Raw genomic sequence first — 19,786 nt, 5'->3', positions numbered from 1 at the left:
CTGTAATAATTGTACATACTTGCTTTATTTGAGAGAACGTGCTTAAAATTACTCCCAGGAAATTGTTGTAGTCTTGCCATCTTATGTAGGAATACAATGTAGCTCTGATACCCTCTTCAGTTTCTGCACGTGAAAGACTTTTTGATTAAAAATATGTGAAACTTATGGTTGAAAATTTGCAAGTATGAAGAAAGTTCTTAAGATATCCATTGGTGTCTGTTATAGGTAAATCACTACTCTTTTTTAAGTACTGTTGCTCTTAAATGTGGAACTTCTTTTGAAGCCTCATGCTGGCGTGACAGCAGTGGTAGAGGAGAGGGAAAATCTTGATTTATTTTATAACACAGAACTTATTTAATGGAGCAGTCTGTACAGTATTTAGTGTACTTTTTACGTATAACTGATTTGGTTGAGGGAGCCTCAGGAGGAGATAAAGCCAGTGTAACATGACGGGTCTTTGCATCCTATAGTTGAGTCACTTAGCGACTAGAATAGGTAACATTCTGTCTTGGAATTTGTAAAACATTACATCAGAAAGTCATGCACATAGTTTAATGTTAAAGATTTTTTACAGGCCAGAATTTTAAAATTATTATAGTCATATTGCTATGAGAAGCATTTTCTCATTGGTTAACAACAGTAAGTTAATGTATTTGCATGCTTCCTTTCACATACTAAAACGCCCAGTGTTCTCACTTTTCTGTGTGTAAGCATATGTAATGTTAGGAAGGCTTTTTTTTTTTTTTTCAGTATATGGTTCATATGTATATGTATAACGTCTCTGGGGACTCTTGTATTTATTTGCTGTGTACCTTCTGTGAATTAGTGTTTACACTATGAAAAATAAAATGTAGTCAGCCATTTAAATTGCCAGATTTTAAAGTTATTTTAGCCATAACAACAACAAAAAAAGTGCTCCAGAGCATTTGTGTGTATGCTAATATCTAACTTTGTATGTTTTGTCTTTTTTTTTTCTATTTCAGTGTGCAACTGTGTCGTGCACTCAGTGAAAACAAAAGCCATGATAGTATGGGTTTCAGAGGTAAGTTGTGTGGTTTTTGCATTTTTTTAAAATAAAAATTCATGGAAACAGTTGATCATGGTACCTCTGCATGTATCTGCTTGGTGACCATTAATGCATGCTAAAAGTAAATACTACAGATCTAGTGGGTATGACTAGATAGATACATGCGCTGGCTATATTGGAGGAGTTAATAGACAGTAGAAATAGTTGAAGTCCTTCTGGTGATGGAAAGAACCCTGAAATATGGATAATCTGGAGTGAGGTACAGAGATGCTGAATGCTGAGAATCTGTTTTGAATCCACATGACCTGGATCCTGTTCTGAAAACTGCACTGGCACTTTTAGTTCCAGAAAAACATTTATTGAAGTCCAATAAACAAACTTACAGAGATGGGTCAGATTTGGAGGTGTTCCTGTGTAACAAATTCTCCACAATGTGGGGAGCCGCTTGCAGAGGCATATCTGAGGCTGTGCGTATGGCTGGTTTGGGATCATTGTAAATTATTAAATTCAGTTACTGCACCAAACTGTCTTCTTGAATTGGCCTTCAAAGTAGTAGAGTTGTATTTTACACAGAATTCGTGTCTAAACCAATCCTGCTATATTCAAGTCTTTAGCAATTAGTGTTCTTTGCCAAAAAGCACTGTGATAGGTAAAATTAAAAAAATAAATCCGATTTTAATGCAGCTACATTAGTCTGCAGCTATCAAGTTATTGAGTACTTGGTTTAAGTCATTAAGATCTGTAACTTGTATACCCATCACTAATAATGTTTGTTGAGCAAACCACGTGGTACAAGTGCAAGGTGAAAGCATGAGTTTTAATTATTTTTCATATGCTAAAAAGCATAGCAACACTGTGGTGTATTATTTAAGAACAATTCTTTACAAGTTTACCCTAGCTGTTTTTGCAACCATCATGTTGAACGTTGCAAGATTTTTCTCAAATGCAGTACCTCTGTTTAGTGTTTCAGCTTAATACAAGCTTTTTGTGAAATAGCATTCTTCAGTTACGGGCAACTTAAAAATAAATCCTCATTGGTAAGAGAAGCATATCCTCTGTACTTGCAGGGTGTCTGAAGTCTACAGCATTACTAAAACATTGCTTTAAAAGTTAGACCAAGGATTACCGCATATGTTCCTTAATCATCTGCTTTCTTTCAGCAGATATCCAGCAGGCTTTGTATGAGCTTGCATACCACGTTGTCAGAGGAAACTTAAAGCATGATCAAGCCTCTAATGTTCTCGGTGATATCATAGTAAGTACACATTTGTAATAATTGCATGCTAACTACATTTTTAGTTTGTTATAAAATTCTGAATGACAAGCAGGACAATATTAAACAGACTTCTTTTTCTATGTCTGAAAAGTCTTCATTTGTGTGCACTTGAAATATGTATATAGTCTGTTAGTGGTCTGGTTTTTTTCCACCTACTTTTTGTGGTGAGGAATAGATATATTTGTTTTAGCATAAATTAAAAATTAAATAATTTTTAAGACAATATGAAGACTGAAGTTTTTAATGAATGCTGAATATAGATTTCACTTGCTTATGCAGCATGTCTGTAATGCCACCTACTGGTTTTTATGGTTTTTGTCTTTCTTACAGTGTAACAATGTGCATGGCTGCCATTTTACTATTGAGATGTCCAAGTCGCGTGACTGCCTTTAAAATAATAAATTTAGACTTATTTTTTGTTTGAAAAAGGTTTCTCTTAAAATGCTTTGAATAAATAGAGAAAGTAGGGAAAAGAGTATTTTCCTCTAAACTCCTAAGGTTACCAAACACTGGTATTCCTAGCTGCTCCTGCCCCCGCCCCCCCCCTTTCAAACTATAAAAAACCAGCACCCCAAAACAACACACCTGGAAAAAAAAAAGAAGGATTTTAAAAAGTCTTCTAAAAATTATTTCTTATTCTTTGTAAGTTCTTAGATTGCTGTTTTGAGATACATAGAACATTAAGAAAAAATACTTTTTGCAGTAGTCTACACTAGGATCACCTTTTTAGGTTTTTAAACCTATGCATTGGCTTTGAGAGAAGTCAAGGCTGAATTGCACCTTGCTGTTGGCATACCATGTGATCTTTAGTTACTGTAGGAAATTTTAATTTGGTGCCTGAGAAAGTGTAGTTTACTGTACAGGCTGGTGCTGCTCTTCAGAGAGGGAGTTCCATTGTGCTAGAGAAATGGAAGTAATAACCAGAGGGTTTTGTCCCTGGCCACTAGATAATCTTTTAAATTATATTAAAATGTGATGTTATTTCATTACATATCAATAATTAGTACAACACTTATGTTAGATATTAGTTAATAATTGAGCCTCTTCATTGTTAATGACTCTGAATTATTAATTATTAATATCATTAGTAATAATCTGCATTGTTAAGTGATCTAAACTTTATGGTGAAGTGTTGTTTTATGTAAGGGAATAAGAATTTTCTAAATGTACATACTGGAATTTCTGTATTCACTAAGTGTGATCTTTTTGCTTTTTAGGAATTTCGGGAAGACATGTCTTCCATCCTAGCTGATGTATTCTGCATATTAGGTATGTTGGATTCCTTTCCTTTCAGCCTTGTGACAGATTCAGAGAAATACATGTTTTATGCGTTTGCTTGTTGACATCTTCAGGAAATTTCATTAAATCTGTAAAGCATGATTTCTCTTTACAGAATGTGTTGATTCCTCCTCAGTGTATCTGTATCTCAGTTGTTAAATGTCTTTTCATTGTGTTTTGTTCTGTTATAGTTTCCAGAAGTTCACCTATTAAAGGCAGTGGAAATTGATATGCTGGTATAGTTAAGGGAGCTAGCTTGTAAGAACTTTGGATGTTAGCTGATGGAATCAGTGACTTAGTGTTGTTATCACTCTTATAAGTAATTTAACTAAAAGTTGGCTTACTGGTAGGTAGATCCTCTGTTCTCAGAGTATGTTCTGTAAATATTTGTATCTGTACAGTCACTCTTAGTGAAATGGAGCTTATACTAATCATCCAGAAATCTGAAGGCAAATGACATCATTTGCCAAGTTGCTCTCTGCCAGCTGAGCAGGCTTTTGAGATGTGTACTTCTTATTCTGGGGTTTTATGTTGTGATGTTGATCCAAAGCTGTTTCTCTCACATTTTTGGAATTTTAATACTATATACTTTTTTCCAGATCATAGTTTTAACTGTTAGCAGTTTCTGTCTTGGTCTGTCTCTTGTTTTTTCAACAAATTTCAGCAAATTCTTTTGACAGTCTGCTTGTCACAGATCCTGTTTTGTTCTCTATACTGAAGGAGTTGGCGTACTTCTGTGCTGTGGCTGCCTGTGCAGAGAGGCACCTAACTAAGTTTGCGTATGCAGCCTTGGTTCTGTAATATCTGTATGATTAATTTTGACTTTGTTTTATTCATAATCTTTCACTCTCTGCACTTGTGTTTTTATAATAATTACTTTTTATAATGCAGTATTATTCTGATACCCTTTTGTTTTTTAAGTTGGGTTAGAAAACTTGGAAGAAAACTTAGATTAATAATTGCTTCTTGAACTAGTTGTGCAACTGAAACTAGTGTATCTGTCTGCCTTTTTTTTTTTTTTTTTTTTTTTCTCCTTCCCTTCAAGTGAGTATGTTACCAAATACCTCCACTAATACCAGAGAAGTAGTATGCCTTAAGGAGCTAGACTTCAAACTCAGGGACAAAGGACATTTGACAATTTCGTGCTTCTTTTTAATGAGTTTACTCTTAACACTTTTTTTCCAATAACCAGTATTTGCTACTATTAGGATTTCTTTTTTTTCATTTGTCATCATCTTATGGGTAATATGTTTCAATATATGAGAATTTTGGTTTATCCACTCATCCACATTCCCTGGCCTGAATTTTTTCTGTGGATTCTTTGACTGAGAGGCTTGACTGCTAGGATCTAGACTGATCTGGCAAGTCTGCCTCCACTGCCACCCTGCTGTCGTTGGCTTTCACTCTGTTTGAGGGCTTCTTTCTCACATTTCTGTCCTTGGTTCTAGTTTTTCTGTGGGTATGCGTGGGGTTTTTGGGGGGGTTTGTTTTGTTTTTTTGTAATGTCTGCCTTGCATTTTTTTGTTGAGTTTTCCACTCCCTTTGCAGCTCCTTGTTTCCTGTAATGATGTGCTTTTTTTAACTACTTGAAACAAGTGTGCTTCCTTGGCCATTGTTTTATGGCCTGTCTTCCCAGAGCAGTGAATTTATGAATTGCATTCAGTAGTTGACAATGCAAAAGAAAAGAATGGAAATGAGAATCGTAGCTAGTAAAAGACCAGGCAGTAAATGGTAGTTACCTTTTGGGAAAGAGACTAGAACATTACATTAAGGCTAGTATCACGCAGTTCTTTTTATCGATTCATATTTTGTTTTGTGCTTATTATTGTTTCATTAGCATTTATCAGGATAGTTATAAAAAGAAGAAATTCTTATAATTTCCACAAGTAATGATTTCTTTCTTCCTTTTCTTCATCTTCTTTTATACTAGATATTGAAACAAGTTGTTTAGAAGAAAAAAGTAAGAGGGATCATTTTACCCAACTGGTACTGGCCTGTTTGGTAAGTTGTGCTTAAAGTCTTTTGGTAAAAGTATATGCCAAAATCTGACAAGAAAAATCAGTGTTTCAAAGCTTTTTATTTTATTTATTTTTTAAGGAAAAGACTATTAAAATGTTTTAACAAATTCCCAGATAATTTAAAAATTCATCTTCAAAGCGTTATGGTAGAGTAATTTAGTATAATCTTCCCTTGAATTCTTTAAAGCATCTTGAGTGAACTTAAATTTTCCCTCTGTCATTTCAATGGGAATTTTACTTCTGAAGTGTGTTTTGGGTTGGACTTCTCCTTTATGCAACCTCCTCTGTCTTTAGAAGTGGCTTTCCTAACCACGTGGAATAAGCTTGATTTGTAGGAAAATTCAGCATATGGAAATGAGGCTTTTCTCCCAAAGTATGAGAGAGAATGGGTATAAGCTTTGTAAATACGCAGTTCTTGGTAATAATATCCCCAGATGCTCTGCAATGTATACTTTGTAACCGGCAATTAGGCTCTTGGGCTTGTTTATTCAAGGTGCTCTTGTATATACAAAGGCTGCCACTGTAAAATTCCAGTTTCAGTTAAATAGCTTCTCAGTTTTGTCTACTTCTGTCTTTGAAGCCGAATGCATTTAAGTATCACGGTATATATAATGATATTTGAATTTTTTTTTTTGGTAGTCAGAACGCATATGTAGCTTGAAGTGATAATCATCAGTTTTCTGCATCTTTGTAATTGACAAATCTGATGTATGTTCTTGGTGTTTTTTAGTATCTTGTATCTGACACTGTCCTAAAGGAGCGTTTAGATCCAGAGACACTGGAGTCATTAGGACTTATCAAGCAGTCTCAACAATTCAATCAAAAATCTGTCAAAATAAAGACAAAACTATTGTAAGTTTTGGGGCAAGGGTTGTTTGGGGAATGGATGGGGAGGGGCAATGGTGGTTAGTCTGGTAACAATGTTTTCTAACAATGTGTAATGTTTCATTTAATAAAATACTCAATTTTCTTTAGGAAATGTGTTTTGTTGCACCTTAACTTGTCATTGAGAAAAGAACCTCCTTAGACTTGGTTTTCAAACTCTTGAGAAATGTAAAATGTTTTTTCTTGTCACCTATTCCTATGGCTTTTGCTACAGTGATTCCATATGTCCAGATTAAATACGTAATACCTAATTTTGTGACAAAAGTGAACTTACAAAGTATAAGAAAATTAATTATTGCTGCTGCATCAGTTAAGCATAGGCATTTGTTTTCATAAATAAGCAAATGTAGTTAGATTAGTTTTGGCAACACAGGATGTATTTTTGTGAATACAGAAATAGTGAATGTTTGTTTTTGTCTCTGCATCCAATGTTTCAGCCCTTGAAACTAGAATAGGTTCTTAAGCACTGACAGTTAAACAGCAGTTCTCCAGCATAGGGTGTAAGAACAAGCTTTACTGTTAAGTATAAACATAATCTTGCTTTGAAATGGTCTGCATTTGAAAAAAAAATTCTATTTTTTTTGGAGAATGCTCACTACCTTGCAGGTATTCATTGTACTGCAGTTTATAATTTTTGCCATTGCTCAATTGAATTGTAAGTTCTTAAATATGTGTTCAAAATTAGCATTTTGTATAACAAATTTAATATTGATAAGAGCATAATAAACCTCACTGTGGACATGTTACATGGTAGTGTTTAATTTCTGTTTATTTGCAGTTATAAGCAACAGAAGTTTAATTTGTTAAGAGAGGAGAATGAAGGTTATGCAAAGCTCATTGCGGAACTTGGGCAAGACTTATCTGGAAGTATCACTAGTGATTTAATCCTTGAAAATATCAAATCTTTAATAGGTAAGGAACATGGGCACTGGTTTTACAACATGGTCTTATGACTACAGAGAGCGACTTTAGAATTCTGTTTGAGATCATCTGTAGAACAAATAATATATCGTGCATGCGTGTAGTGTGATAGTAACACGTATTGGGAGATCACCTTGGATAGAATTATGACATTTGGAAGTTCCTGTTTCTGTGGCAAAATTAATTTTGGGAATGCTGTGTAGTTAAACTTAATTATACTGAATTTACGGTACAGCCTCAAATGTGCATGCTGTGATTTTGATTTATTTCGGCAGTATTTTTGAGGATGTGCTTGTCATCTGTTACCAGGCAGATTGGAGCGTAACAAAGTAATGCATTTTGCTATTTTAAGGTACTCAATTCAATGTATGAATATTCTTTTAGTCTTAAAGAAGTTGAACAACTGATTCCTTATGAAGAGAAATGAGAAGTGGTAAATGTTCTTTCTTTATCTATTTCTCTTTGTCCATATTTCTAAGTTTAGTCTTGTCAAGAGTGTCATAATCAAAGTGCAAAATACATTAAAAACAGGAAATACTGATAATTCCCCATGTTTTACACTTCCTTTTTGAATCGTTTTATACAATATATAGATGTTTGCCCTAGTGCCTGTTTCATATGGTGCCAGTGCAGTAATGGTCAAAAGGCTATGCTAATATTTTATAAAATATAATTTTAATCTGTCACAGAATTTTGGCTGAGACTGTCAAATCCCTGTCACAATACTACTTGTTTTGGAAGAGAGCTGGAGAAGAGGATGGTTTTGCTAGTTACTACAATAAAAAAAAATTCAGTGCGAGGAATTTTATAAAGCAACATTTTTCTGTCTTCTGGAATTTTAGGAATTGCAAATAGACTTGCTATAAATTGTGAATTTTTTTAAAGTACTGTCTTGGAGTAGGTTGTGGTGTAGTGGAAATGGCTTTTGGGAAGGAAAGACTGATGCAGTTATATCTGTATAGTGGATGTGTGTGGATAAAACTTCTCATGGCGCAATGAAGAAAGTAGTCTAGATGCGGATTCTTTGATACCATAGTATTTGTCTTGAGCATGTCTCCTGGAATTCTGGTGGAAGTTTATGTAGTAAAATACAGGTATGAGTACAACACTGGCTTAAGCTGATGTGTATCCTTGCTCTGCTCATCTTAAAATAAGCAAACTGTTCTCCCTAATCCTAGCAATAATACAGAATAGACAGGACAGTACAACCAGGTGGGTCAGGGTGTGGCTTGAACCAGAACAATTTTTGGGATGTAAAATAATTTCTGGCTCATTTGTTTGATTGCATTAATACATGTGCCAGCGTAAGCACAGAGGAAGCAGCCCATAGCTTTTGCTGGCACTGTGGTATTAGTGAGGTTGGGTTTTTACTTATGAAATATTCGCCTTAACGTGATAATTTCTAGTTTTTCTGTAATCTGAATTGAAAGTCCTGTTTAGTGTCTTTGCTATATGATTGATGCTATATTTACAGATGATCCACATTATTTTAATGTAGGTAAATCCAAGCTTGAATTTAACTGGAAAGAATTAACTTTAAAAACTAAGGCATTTGTGGTTTAGTAACAGAATGAAGATAAAAAGTAGCAACGTTAAGCTTTTCTACTCTGTTCTTCTCCCCTAGGATGTTTTAACCTTGATCCTAACAGAGTTTTGGATATTATCCTAGAAGTCTATGAGTGCAGGCCCGAGTATGATGACTTCTTTGTACCGCTGATAGAGTCTTACATGTACATGTGTGAACCTCAAACTCTATGCCATATACTTGGGTTCAAATTCAAATTTTATCAGGTAATGTATTTCCATTCTTAATCTTTGGTTTTGGTGGTTGGTTGAGCTACAGTCAATAATAACAGATTTTTGCTGCAGATTTTATTTTTACATAGAAAGGAGTTGTAAAATTTGAGTATTAAAAGCAATAATTCCATTATTTTAGTGGAAGACTCTAATGGATTTTAGAGGAGAATGCTTAGCACTCTCCAAGGCAGACAGCTGAAAACAGTCCTGATGCCTTCCATTTGAACTTGTATAATTACATAAGGACTGGCTTTAATGAAGAGATTGTACCTTATAAACAAAGACTTGTCTCCAGGAGTGAAGAGCATGTTTGCAGGGGAGTTGTGGTTGATATTTGATAAAATATTCAAGTTTTTTTTAAATGCATGGTTAGGAATTGCATACAAGCACCATAAGGTGTGAAGATAATTGAATGTTTTTGTTTTTGAAAATTCTGATTGTGTGTTGCATTTAAGTCTAGTGGCTTTGTAGTAAAAGCAGCTAAATAACATGGTAACAGGGAGAACTGTGTGTTAATATGTTTAATCTGAACTTTGAGTAGTTTCTTTCCTGTTCCATGATGTTCTGCAGTGGTCTCTTTGCTTTTTTCTTCAATTTGGAATCTTGTCTTTTTAGGATCCAAGTGGTGAGACACCTTCCTCTTTATACCGAGTTGCTGCTGTCCTTTTGCAACATAATCTCATAGATTTGGAAGACCTTTATGTTCATGTAAGTGACAGAGCTACTCTGTCAAATGCCAAAACTAAGGAAATATTTTACCCTATTCCTAAAGCTTTAGATTCAGGACATACTGTGTAACACCTGTATATGTACATGTATAATGTCTTTTAAAAAAATTTCCAGCACTTTCTGATGTTGCATATTCAAATAAACACACACTGAAATATGAACACACTAAAATATGAATGCTGTAATGCTTTCTTTAAATTATTTGTGTAGCATCCTCCAGATTGTTTACCTCCTGCTTGAATAGGAGATAGGAGGTAAAAGCCTGAGCATGCATTAAATGCCTGAGTTACCTTCCTTAAGAACTCTACCCTTTAAGTGTTTTGCTTTACAAGACCAATTTTTGAAAAAATTGGTAGGACAATCAGCTCCTAATATTATTTGTTTAGTTTAATGGTGGGATTTTTTTTTTTTTAAATCTTACATATTCCTGAATAGGCCTCTCATTCTGTCTACAAGAATTCTAGCCATTTGTTAGGTTGAAAGAAGAAAGTGGAGTTACATGTACAGATTTAATTGGAGAGACTTTTCCTCTCCAGTCTGACAGTCTTATCAAACAACCAAAATACCAGTTTGGCAGATCGTAAATAGAATGTTACAGTTATCAAAATAATTTTACCTGATACACCAGTTTTTCATTTCAGAATATCCATAGATATTTTAAGGCTCTTAACTCTTCCACTGAAATAAGGAAATGAGCTCTAGTTACAGCTATGGAAGCTTTGGAATGTAGTCCTGCCATTAATCTGTGTGGCAGTTAATAGCATTAGTCACAACCTGACTTGTCAATAACTGTCTGTGGCTTCATAGGAGTATTTTAGCTAAAAATGTGTCGGGGTGGAGCAAGAGTAGGAGTACGTCTCAGATAATCATTGTGGAGGGAGGAATGGAAGATAATAATGCTAGTTTATTAAGGAATGTTTGTAAGCTTACAAAACAAGTGCTCAGACTTGGATTTACAGTGGCCTGTGCAATCTCAACTCAGACTTGTACAGGTATGGGTGTGTTTTCTGACAGTCTCACAGCTGGAATGCTTCTCTGCATTCATTTATACTATTCACCTTCATCATGTTGATTCCCAGTCTCATTTTTAGTCTATTTTTATTCCAGAATCTCTCTGCCAGTCAGTCTGTCTTTGCATGTTTGGGAGGGCTTTTTTTCTTCTTTTTGGTTCAGGCTTTATTTAACGTGCTATGGGAGTTTCAAGATAATAATTAGCGTGTAGGTGTTGAGTCTTAAGTGGTATGTATTGTGCAGCTCATACAATAGCAGCTGTCGGGATTATCACTCATATCAAGAATGTTCCTCTCCCCTCTACCCCCTCTTCCCCTTCCAAGCCTGTAAGAAGTGTTTTCCATTTGTGTATTTATGCACACAGCCAGATGTAATATGTATTGCATTCTGAAGATACTATTTACCTCTGGAAATTCTGCAGTAGTTATTTCTTGGTGAATCTTAGTAGCTTACTTGTGTTTTCAGATGGGAGAAGTGTAGCTCTTTAATGATTGTAAGGAAGTAGAACAGTATTATTTCTCATGAGTCCTTGATTTTAAAATAGTCTGTTAATTGTATACTTCCTTGTTGGTATGATGGTAGCAAGGAAAAGAATCTTCCAGGGAGTAAGTTTATCTGATTAGTAAGAAGGAAGGACAAACTTCTGCTTCAAGCTCAAATATGAAAAGTAGCAGTAAGTAACTTTAATTTTCAGGTATAATGTTTGTTCTGTATTTTTTCTTTTAGCTTCTTCCAGGGGATAATGCCATTATTGAGGAACACAAGCGAGAGATAGTGGAAGCTAAGCAAATTGTCAGAAAACTTACAATGGTCGTCTTATCCTCTGAAAAGACTGAGGAAAAGGAGAAGGAAAAAGAAAAAGAGGAGGAGAAAACTGAAAAGGTGTGTGCGTGTGAATAGTTTCCTTTCCAAGAAAGTTACTTTAAACATAATAATTGTTGTGAAAACATTCTTGTATTTGTTTGAAACATAGGCAGGTATGTATTTCTTGGAAGGCTTGTGTCTGTCCTCTGATTGCACTTCCGTGATATTGAATGTGCAAAAATGCGTGGTTTGGGGGTTGTTCCAGATTTCTCTAGGTTTAATGGTTTTGGTTCAATGGCTAATTAATTTTTTTCCTCCCTTGTTGTTGTATCAGCTCCAGTAAGCGTGTCCCAGCATTCATATACTTCAGAATCTTTTAAGTTTTCTAGGACCCGTGACAGTAGAATCGTAGTTGATTTCTTAAAATTAAGGACATTAGTAAGAGTTCATTCCTTATTTTTCTCAAACAAAAATTAGAACATAAAAGAATTGCCAGACTTACAAATGCTGGTATAATTATTCTGCATTGTAGAAAAAGGTTTTAATTGAACATTTTTAATTGTAACTGCCCACTGTGCTTTCTTTTAGATCTGTATCTTTGTAAATGTGTATATACTCTTTATTTAAGGTGTTACTATGTCATGTATTGTTCATGTTGCCCTTGTTCTAATTTGTTTCAATGTGTCCAAGCCTTACTTTGAAAACAAAATTATTTAATCTCTTAGCAGTCTTTCTGTTGTGACCTTCATTTGAGTGTCTTATTCCTGTTGTACCCTACCTTGGTTCTGTGCATCTCTGACCTTCCTTCTCCTCCTCCTATTTTTCTTGCCTAGCTTGAAAAATCTAATTTAATTTTCTTTCCTCAGACAGCTGATACAGTCACTGCTCAGTGGCTCTCAACTGCAGCCATACCTGCTGCTTCAACTAATTCCTATCACCAGTTTTAAGTTTCTGACCTACCTCCCCTCATTATTTCAGTGTCCCTTTTGATTATACCACATGGCTTTGGTCCACCTTCTCAGCAATCAGATGAGACTGCCTGGTATTGTCTGATGTGTGCATGTCACCACACTCCGATGGAAGACTAAGCTCTTGATGGGACATGGGGAGTGTATATATTGCAAGTCATGTCAGAACAATTAAGACAGTTTTTATGGCTAAGCTCTGGAATTAAGAGTTGGGGAATTTTAAGCTCTAGCAGAAACTGCAACATTTTTCTGAAGGAATATAATGACAAATTACAAAGTCTGAGCCTGTGTGATGGGAAAATGGAGAACTGTACTTAACAAAAACTATTTCTGTGGCTCTTTGCACACTGTTACGCAATGCATGCTGTGTCTTGAAAAGCTGGTTTCTGTGTTTAGTATTTTTCTGTGTGATTAGCTGTGCAATTCATAGCAATTAGTAGAGTAACTATGTGTGAAAGCTGTTGACAGTCTAAATTTGAGTACTTTGTATCCAGTATGCAGTTTTAGTGTACAGTTTTGGGTGCAGTACCAATAAATGTGTGGATAAGGAAAGCAGTGGTTAACAATTACTGGCTTAGCTTTTCTTCTAAATCCACAAAGTGCTTATTTTGTGTGGTTAAAATGTATTATTGTCTCATGACTCTAATACAAATAATTTAGTATTGGCAAATGCGTTATTCACTTTTGCCTTCTAAGATGCATTTAACATAACCAAATAATAGGGAAATACTTGAGAGGTACAGACCTCAGCAGTATGACTAGATTTGACAGCAATTCCAGACTGATGCTTCTCTGTGCCACATGTGCCTTTGCTTTTGGAGAGCATGTTTCAGAGGAGATTGCTTACCTGAAGAGAGACCCAGGCAAGCAGCAGGCATGTGTATGCACAGTGGCTGCTTTGGAAATGGAATAGCATGCTGACACGTAAAGCCTAGAAAGGCTGTGTGAGTGAAAACACGGATTCTAATGTTAGTAATCACCCAAAAAGCCCCGATCACCCAAAATTTGGTGTCTAGTGTCAAACTTTAACTGGTATGTTCATGCCAGTTAAATAACTGGTTTATGATTTTTTTGGTAATAACGTGACTTTTAGTTTAAATAGTCTATTGTATTGAACATGGATTTCAACATTCCTGCATATACTGCACAAGTGAAGTTCTTAAACGCTTCAGTAAAGGATCAGCATACCCTATTGGTAACATAGTATATATTGACTTAAAAGACAGTCTTTGGCATCAAAGGAACTTGGAAGTAGTTACATGGTAATAACATTAGTGTGTGCATTTCTAATGGCACATGTATGTTTTTAATCTTTCAGAGGATTCTGAAGTGCTTGCATTGTTTTTAAAATGTTATGTAAAGAAATAAGCTGCAATAGGTTGTGACATTTTGAGAAGTACATGATCAGACACATGTCAGACAACTTAATAAGCTTCTGGTTTCAGCTGTATTTTTAACTTCTTTGCAGATGTTGGATGCTATGTGGACTGGTTCATTATTGCTGTTGAAGCATGTTTATTGTTTAAATATCTAGCTAACTTTTATTTTATGCATTTTTTATTACATAGATGAAGTAGTAGGTTTTTTCTCTAGCTGTGGATTACAGCTGCATACTGCTTAAGGAGCAATATTAAGAAGACTTTATGAATATCATTTTTTGGTGTTTGGTATCTTGCAGCCTCCTGATAATCAAAAGCTTGGTTTATTGGAAGCTTTATTAAAAATTGGTGATTGGCAGCACGCACAAAGTATTATGGATCAGATGCCTCCCTTTTATGCTACTTCACACAAGCCTATTGCAGTTGCCCTCTGCCAGCTTGTACATGTGACAATTGAACCTCTGTACCGCAGGTAAGGTGAAAAGTAGAATTCTGTTGCTACATAGGGGAAAAATGCTATTTATTTATAAGCATGAATTCACTAATAAGCCTGACTGATATATTTCTAAAATTTTCACTTCTGTTTCATGTGAAATGCTGCAAATCTTATTTTTCAGAGTTGGTGTACCTAAGGGAGCTAAGGGGTCACCGATTGCTGCTTTGCCGAACAAGAGAGCACCAAAACAAGCAGACAGCTTCGAGGACTTGAGAAAGGAAGTGTTCAACATGCTTTGTTACCTTGGTCCTCATCTCTCCCATGATCCCATTTTATTTGCAAAAGTGGTGCGCCTTGGAAAAGCATTTATGAAAGAGGTTGGTATGATGGAACAGCTTGTCAAAACTTGAAAAGTATGAATTGCTCTGATGACAAAAAATACTGAAGTCTTACTCATTGTGTATATTTTCAAATACTGAAACATAAATTTATTTCGCCAAGGACAAATTTGGAGAATCTTATTTTAATCCTTTATCATTTTTATGAACAAATTATGACACTTTAGGTTTATAACCAGGAATATTTAGTGATAACTAATTTCTCATTTCAGTCTTAATCTTTTAAAAGATTGTCTGTGTATGGATATTTTTACAAAAACTGGACATGCATGGAAGCTTTTACATTATTAGAGTGACAGTGTAGACAATGGGGAACAGTAACCTGATACACTTCCAGTACTTAAAATAGTACTTTCTGTTCCACCTGTTAGGTTACTTGGGAAGTAGGGGATGTCACATCTGTTTAACTAGGAGGGTGTCCCCCTGTTCTGCCAGTTAAAATGCTATTATTCTTGAACTTGTGTCAGTGACAGATATCTGGATACCACTAAGGATGAGTTCAGTGGGGAGATCTAAAACACCCTATAAAGCCTCTAGTTGCTAACTTCAGCAATAAAATGGCATCTTGAGATTTGTTGTTGTTTTTTGACCATGTCTTTACCATATACGCGTTGAAAGATTGGTCTGTTTTACAAGGCTGCAAGTTGAATTTATATTCTGAACTCCCTTGGAATGTACTTTGTAGCTAAGTACAGACTGAGGCTAGTGATTTCTTTTGCTACTTTTCTGGCAATTTGCTATTTGACTACAACTTTCTGTTCCATTTTCCAATCAGCAAAAGAGAGTTTTAAAATTTTTTAAATAGCATCTCAGAGAAACTTTAGAATTCATGGTTTTTGAAGTATTTTTTTAAAATATTATATTAAAAACAAACAAACAAACCCCCCAAACTTAAAAATCACTATTTTTGTTGCTGACCTTTTTATTTTAACTTACAACTAAAAGTTGACGAGGTTGGTTGATGTAAATGGTACTGGAGGGGAGATTTTCAGGTTTTTTTTCTTAAAAGTATTTTTTATTTCAACTACAAGTAACAAATACTGGAATGTTCAAAATTTATGTACCATCTGAAGGGGAAACTTTCATGTCTGGCTGTACTTGATGATACAGAGTTAAGAACACAATTCTGGGGATTGAAGATCTTTTTGTCTAACTTAACACTTTTTGGCAACAGAGTTTGCTGTCCTCAAGTTACAAGATTTAATAATAGCATGACAGAACCTATACTAAGTTTGGGTTCCAAGTAGTCTTTGTAATAAAATCATGGTAACTTCAAGCATTTCTGTCTTCTCCTACTTCTGTATCTTTGTAGGAGGTATAATTTCCCAGCATCTTCTCATTCAGAGTGATAAGATTTCCCAATGGTTAATACTCTTGCTTTGTAGCACGCTTATTTCTTGCTGGCCTGTGCGAAGACTGATACGCTATGTTGCACTGACAACGCAGTTAATTTGGAAATTATAATTTTAAGGGAGTAATTAATTTTACTGCTGTCAGCAGACTATTAGGACTACTTTGTAATTAAGTTCAATTACTGAAGGTTTGTGAGATACATCCAGTAGAATGGAGATTACTTGGTCATAGGAATCTCTCCTGCAGTTTTACTGTAAATATAAATATGAAATATATAGCTTAAATAATATATAGTTTAATGTGTTTCTGACAAGAATGAGCAACATTTTAGCTATTTGCTCTAGGTTGGAACTGTGAAGAAATTCGTCAGTGACAAAGTGGTTAAGGTAACATATAGGGAAAGTTGTTTTTAATGCACTGTTGCCATCAGCATGTTCTAGTTATGAAACTACATTTAACACACAGTAGAAATACTTATAACTGGAGGTGATTTGACTGTAAGTTAACCCGTACTGTAGTTTAAAAGTTAGACTACTAACATTGCACTGCAGCTTCCATGCTCAAGTGTACCTTTAAAATAATTGTGCACTTACTGGTGTGATAGCTTAATACGCTTTTCATAGTGAGTGGAACACAAAGATAGAACAACCAGTAATTTAATAATGAAGGCTGAAAGCTTAAGAGGGTATTGGTGTGAGAGAAGGATGGGGAAAATAATCTATGGCTGTTGATAGTTGGGTTGGAAGTCCTGGGGTTTTTTTTTTCAGGTGGAAGGTGAATGCTCAGCATTTTTTTTTTCATCTCTCCAGTAAGAAAATGTAGTATTTCATATATAATAGTAAGTTTCCCTGATATTTTAGTTATTACTTCTATTTGGACAAAAGCATACAAAGCCCCTCTGTATGTAAGCAATGCATTTCAGCTATGCGTTTGGATTTCTGTTCAAAAATATTTTAATGCTGACAGATCTGGAAAATTAAACACTTTCTAAATGTGTGGCCTTTCAGTTTTTGCTTCTGCTGAGGTAGCCTTGTTCTGAAACTGTATCTGTTATGTTATTAATACTACAATTAACATGGTTGTCTTTGTTACAGTTTCAGTCTGATGGAAGCAAGCAAGAAGATAAAGAGAAGATGGTGAGTTTATTTTGGATAAGGGTGTTTTTATGTGAGATTGTAATTGAGAACAAATGTTTGAAAACTGTACATTTCTTTGCAGAGTTTTATGCCTTAATAAATGTATGTTGTAGACTTGTCATGATTTTTTTTAATCAAAATCAAGTTTGAGCCAGTCACAGGCATGGGTTTTTTTTTAATTCCTGTCTTTTTTTTTTTTTCCCCCTGTTTTTTTTCCTTTCTCTTCTGCATTCCTCAAACCTAATCTTGTTCTTTTAGTCCAGTGGATTCTACTTTGTATTTGCTCAGAATCAGCTGGAGTACCTCCAGCTATTTATCCTATAAATACACTTTTCATGCTGGCACCTTGTATCTTAAAGAATTTGCTGGGGAAAAGCATAGAGAAAAAGAGAAATTAGAAGTAGGTGAGATGTTTAATAGTACAATGGCTGATTTTTCTTTATTGGCTAATTTATTTCTTTTTAAATTTTCTAAGTTATTCAGTTATCAAGATTGGTCACAATGAAACCCAAATGTTCAGTTGAGATCTAACTTACACAAACAAATTGTGGGGTTTTCTTAAATAAACAAGCAAGTTTTCAGTATGAAGTTTGTTCAGTTTTCGTTATTACTTTCATTATTACTTTTTACTCCTGTTTTTCACTTGTCATGATTTCCTGACTTCCTGAACCATTGCAGAGAAAATTAGTTTCTTCTCGTTGTGGTTTTGGTTTTCTTTCTTTTTTTTCTTTCTTTTTCCTGCTATGGTTATTCTAACATAGCTCAATGGGAAAGAGAACTGTTTAAGAAAGGGCGAGGATAGGGTACTGAAAACATGGAAATTGGTACTGTGCCTTGGGAACATGTATAATGCCTTCAGATTTTAATCTGGAATTTTGAAAATGGAAGTAGTGGCAGAGAGTACATAATACATCAAAAGCAATTGCCAAAAACCTCTTTTTTCCTGTTTTACTTTGTGCAAGTCCACAGCATATCCCTTTTTAAATGATTTATTGATTTGAAGATATGAGTGCAGCTTGCTGAAAACTGCAGCAGCTTTGCTTGAATATCTTATGTAGGCAAATAAAATACTGACAGTGTATAAAAAATGTTTGATGTGCGATATTTAAGTCCTTTCTAGATTTTTGTTTTGTTTTTATTTAGGAAGTCTTAATCTCAAAGCAAACTTGTATTTGGTCAGTCTACTAAGGTGTGCAATTCTTGCATATCTGTATAGCATGCATAGCATTGCTTCGGATGTACGTACTTGATAGTTACCTCGAGTTTTTTGTTCTTCTCTCAGGAGGTACTGTTCAGCTGTTTGTTGAGTATTACCGATCAAGTCTTACTTCCGTCTCTTTCTTTGATGGACTGCAATGCATGCATGTCTGAAGAATTATGGGGGATGTTCAAAACTTTTCCATATCAGTACCGGTGAGTAGAATAATTTGTTTCTGTTCTTTGGAAGTGGTTCCTTGAATTGTCAGTGCTAAAAACGGTTTTCCTTTATAATCTTTCAAGGTACCGTCTTTATGGACAATGGAAGAATGAAACATACAATAGTCACCCACTTCTAGTGAAAGTTAAAGCTCAAACCATAGACCGAGCCAAATATATCATGAAGTAAGTTGTCTAATTCCATAAATAATTGTCAAGCCTAATACAATGTGTTACATGTCACTGACTGAAGAAAAAAAACTTGACAAATATATTCCCTTTTTAATGACTCCAGTAATTTCACTGATAATTCTTGTTTGTGAAGTATTTCATGTACTGTTATTAAAAACTGTCAGATAAGTAAGGAGAGAAATGAATTTGTTACCAACAAGGATATTTCATCTGTGAAAAATCTCCCATTAAATTATTTAAAACCTTTTCGATGGGTATGCTGTTTGATAAATTGCTTTGCTTATGGAAATGTCAGAGTGCAACGTATTTTCTCTAGGTATGGGGGCTTTTTAATCCGAAGAGTCTCAAAAATCTTGTCACAATTTTTCTTTCTGTAGGTTTGAAAGTAGAGCAGTAAGTTGAATTGAATGGAATGATTCATTCTCTTCTTCAAGTGGGCTCACAACAGTTTCAGATTTACGTCAAATTTAATGTCTCTGACATCATGGTCAGGGATTTGGGTTCTCCATTTGTTGTTGCCAAAAGCAAATGCTATGGTTTTGTCATGTGGATAATTAGAGCCTTTCTACATAGGCAGGACAGAATAATTGTTAGTTGGTAGAACACTTTGGACTTGCAGCTGTGAAAGCTGTAAACAATGATTTTGATTCTCTTCTGACTTGCTGCATAGCTACCATAGACCGTAAAACTTTACATCCCTTCTCTTGAACAGTGGATTTCAGCTGTGCAGATGAGCCACAGTGCTGTCAGTTGTTGAGATTA

General features: G+C 34.9%; 1 protein-coding gene across 1 annotated transcript in view; it reads left to right on the top strand.

The window, feature by feature from the left end:
- Window positions 1-983: 983 nt before the first annotated feature.
- Window positions 984-19,786, top strand: part of THOC2 (THO complex 2) — a gene marked incomplete at its 5' end in the record, with an annotated part of 45,001 nt that continues 26,198 nt past the window's right edge. Inside the window, 14 exons of the mRNA XM_010080293.1 lie at window positions 984-1,042; window positions 2,191-2,282; window positions 3,521-3,572; window positions 5,512-5,582; window positions 6,330-6,451; window positions 7,263-7,396; window positions 9,030-9,196; window positions 9,818-9,910; window positions 11,669-11,824; window positions 14,393-14,565; window positions 14,711-14,906; window positions 17,375-17,416; window positions 18,699-18,829; window positions 18,917-19,018. Coding sequence (XP_010078595.1) covers window positions 984-1,042; window positions 2,191-2,282; window positions 3,521-3,572; window positions 5,512-5,582; window positions 6,330-6,451; window positions 7,263-7,396; window positions 9,030-9,196; window positions 9,818-9,910; window positions 11,669-11,824; window positions 14,393-14,565; window positions 14,711-14,906; window positions 17,375-17,416; window positions 18,699-18,829; window positions 18,917-19,018 — 1,590 coding nt within the window. The remainder of the gene's footprint in view (window positions 1,043-2,190; window positions 2,283-3,520; window positions 3,573-5,511; window positions 5,583-6,329; window positions 6,452-7,262; window positions 7,397-9,029; window positions 9,197-9,817; window positions 9,911-11,668; window positions 11,825-14,392; window positions 14,566-14,710; window positions 14,907-17,374; window positions 17,417-18,698; window positions 18,830-18,916; window positions 19,019-19,786) is intronic.

This window comes from Pterocles gutturalis, unplaced genomic scaffold (genome assembly GCF_000699245.1).
Source record: "Pterocles gutturalis isolate BGI_N339 unplaced genomic scaffold, ASM69924v1 scaffold9914, whole genome shotgun sequence".
NCBI classification, from domain to species: Eukaryota; Metazoa; Chordata; class Aves; order Pterocliformes; family Pteroclidae; genus Pterocles; species Pterocles gutturalis.
Note: the sequence above shows the minus strand (reverse complement) of the source record. Positions and strands in the feature narration are given on the sequence as shown.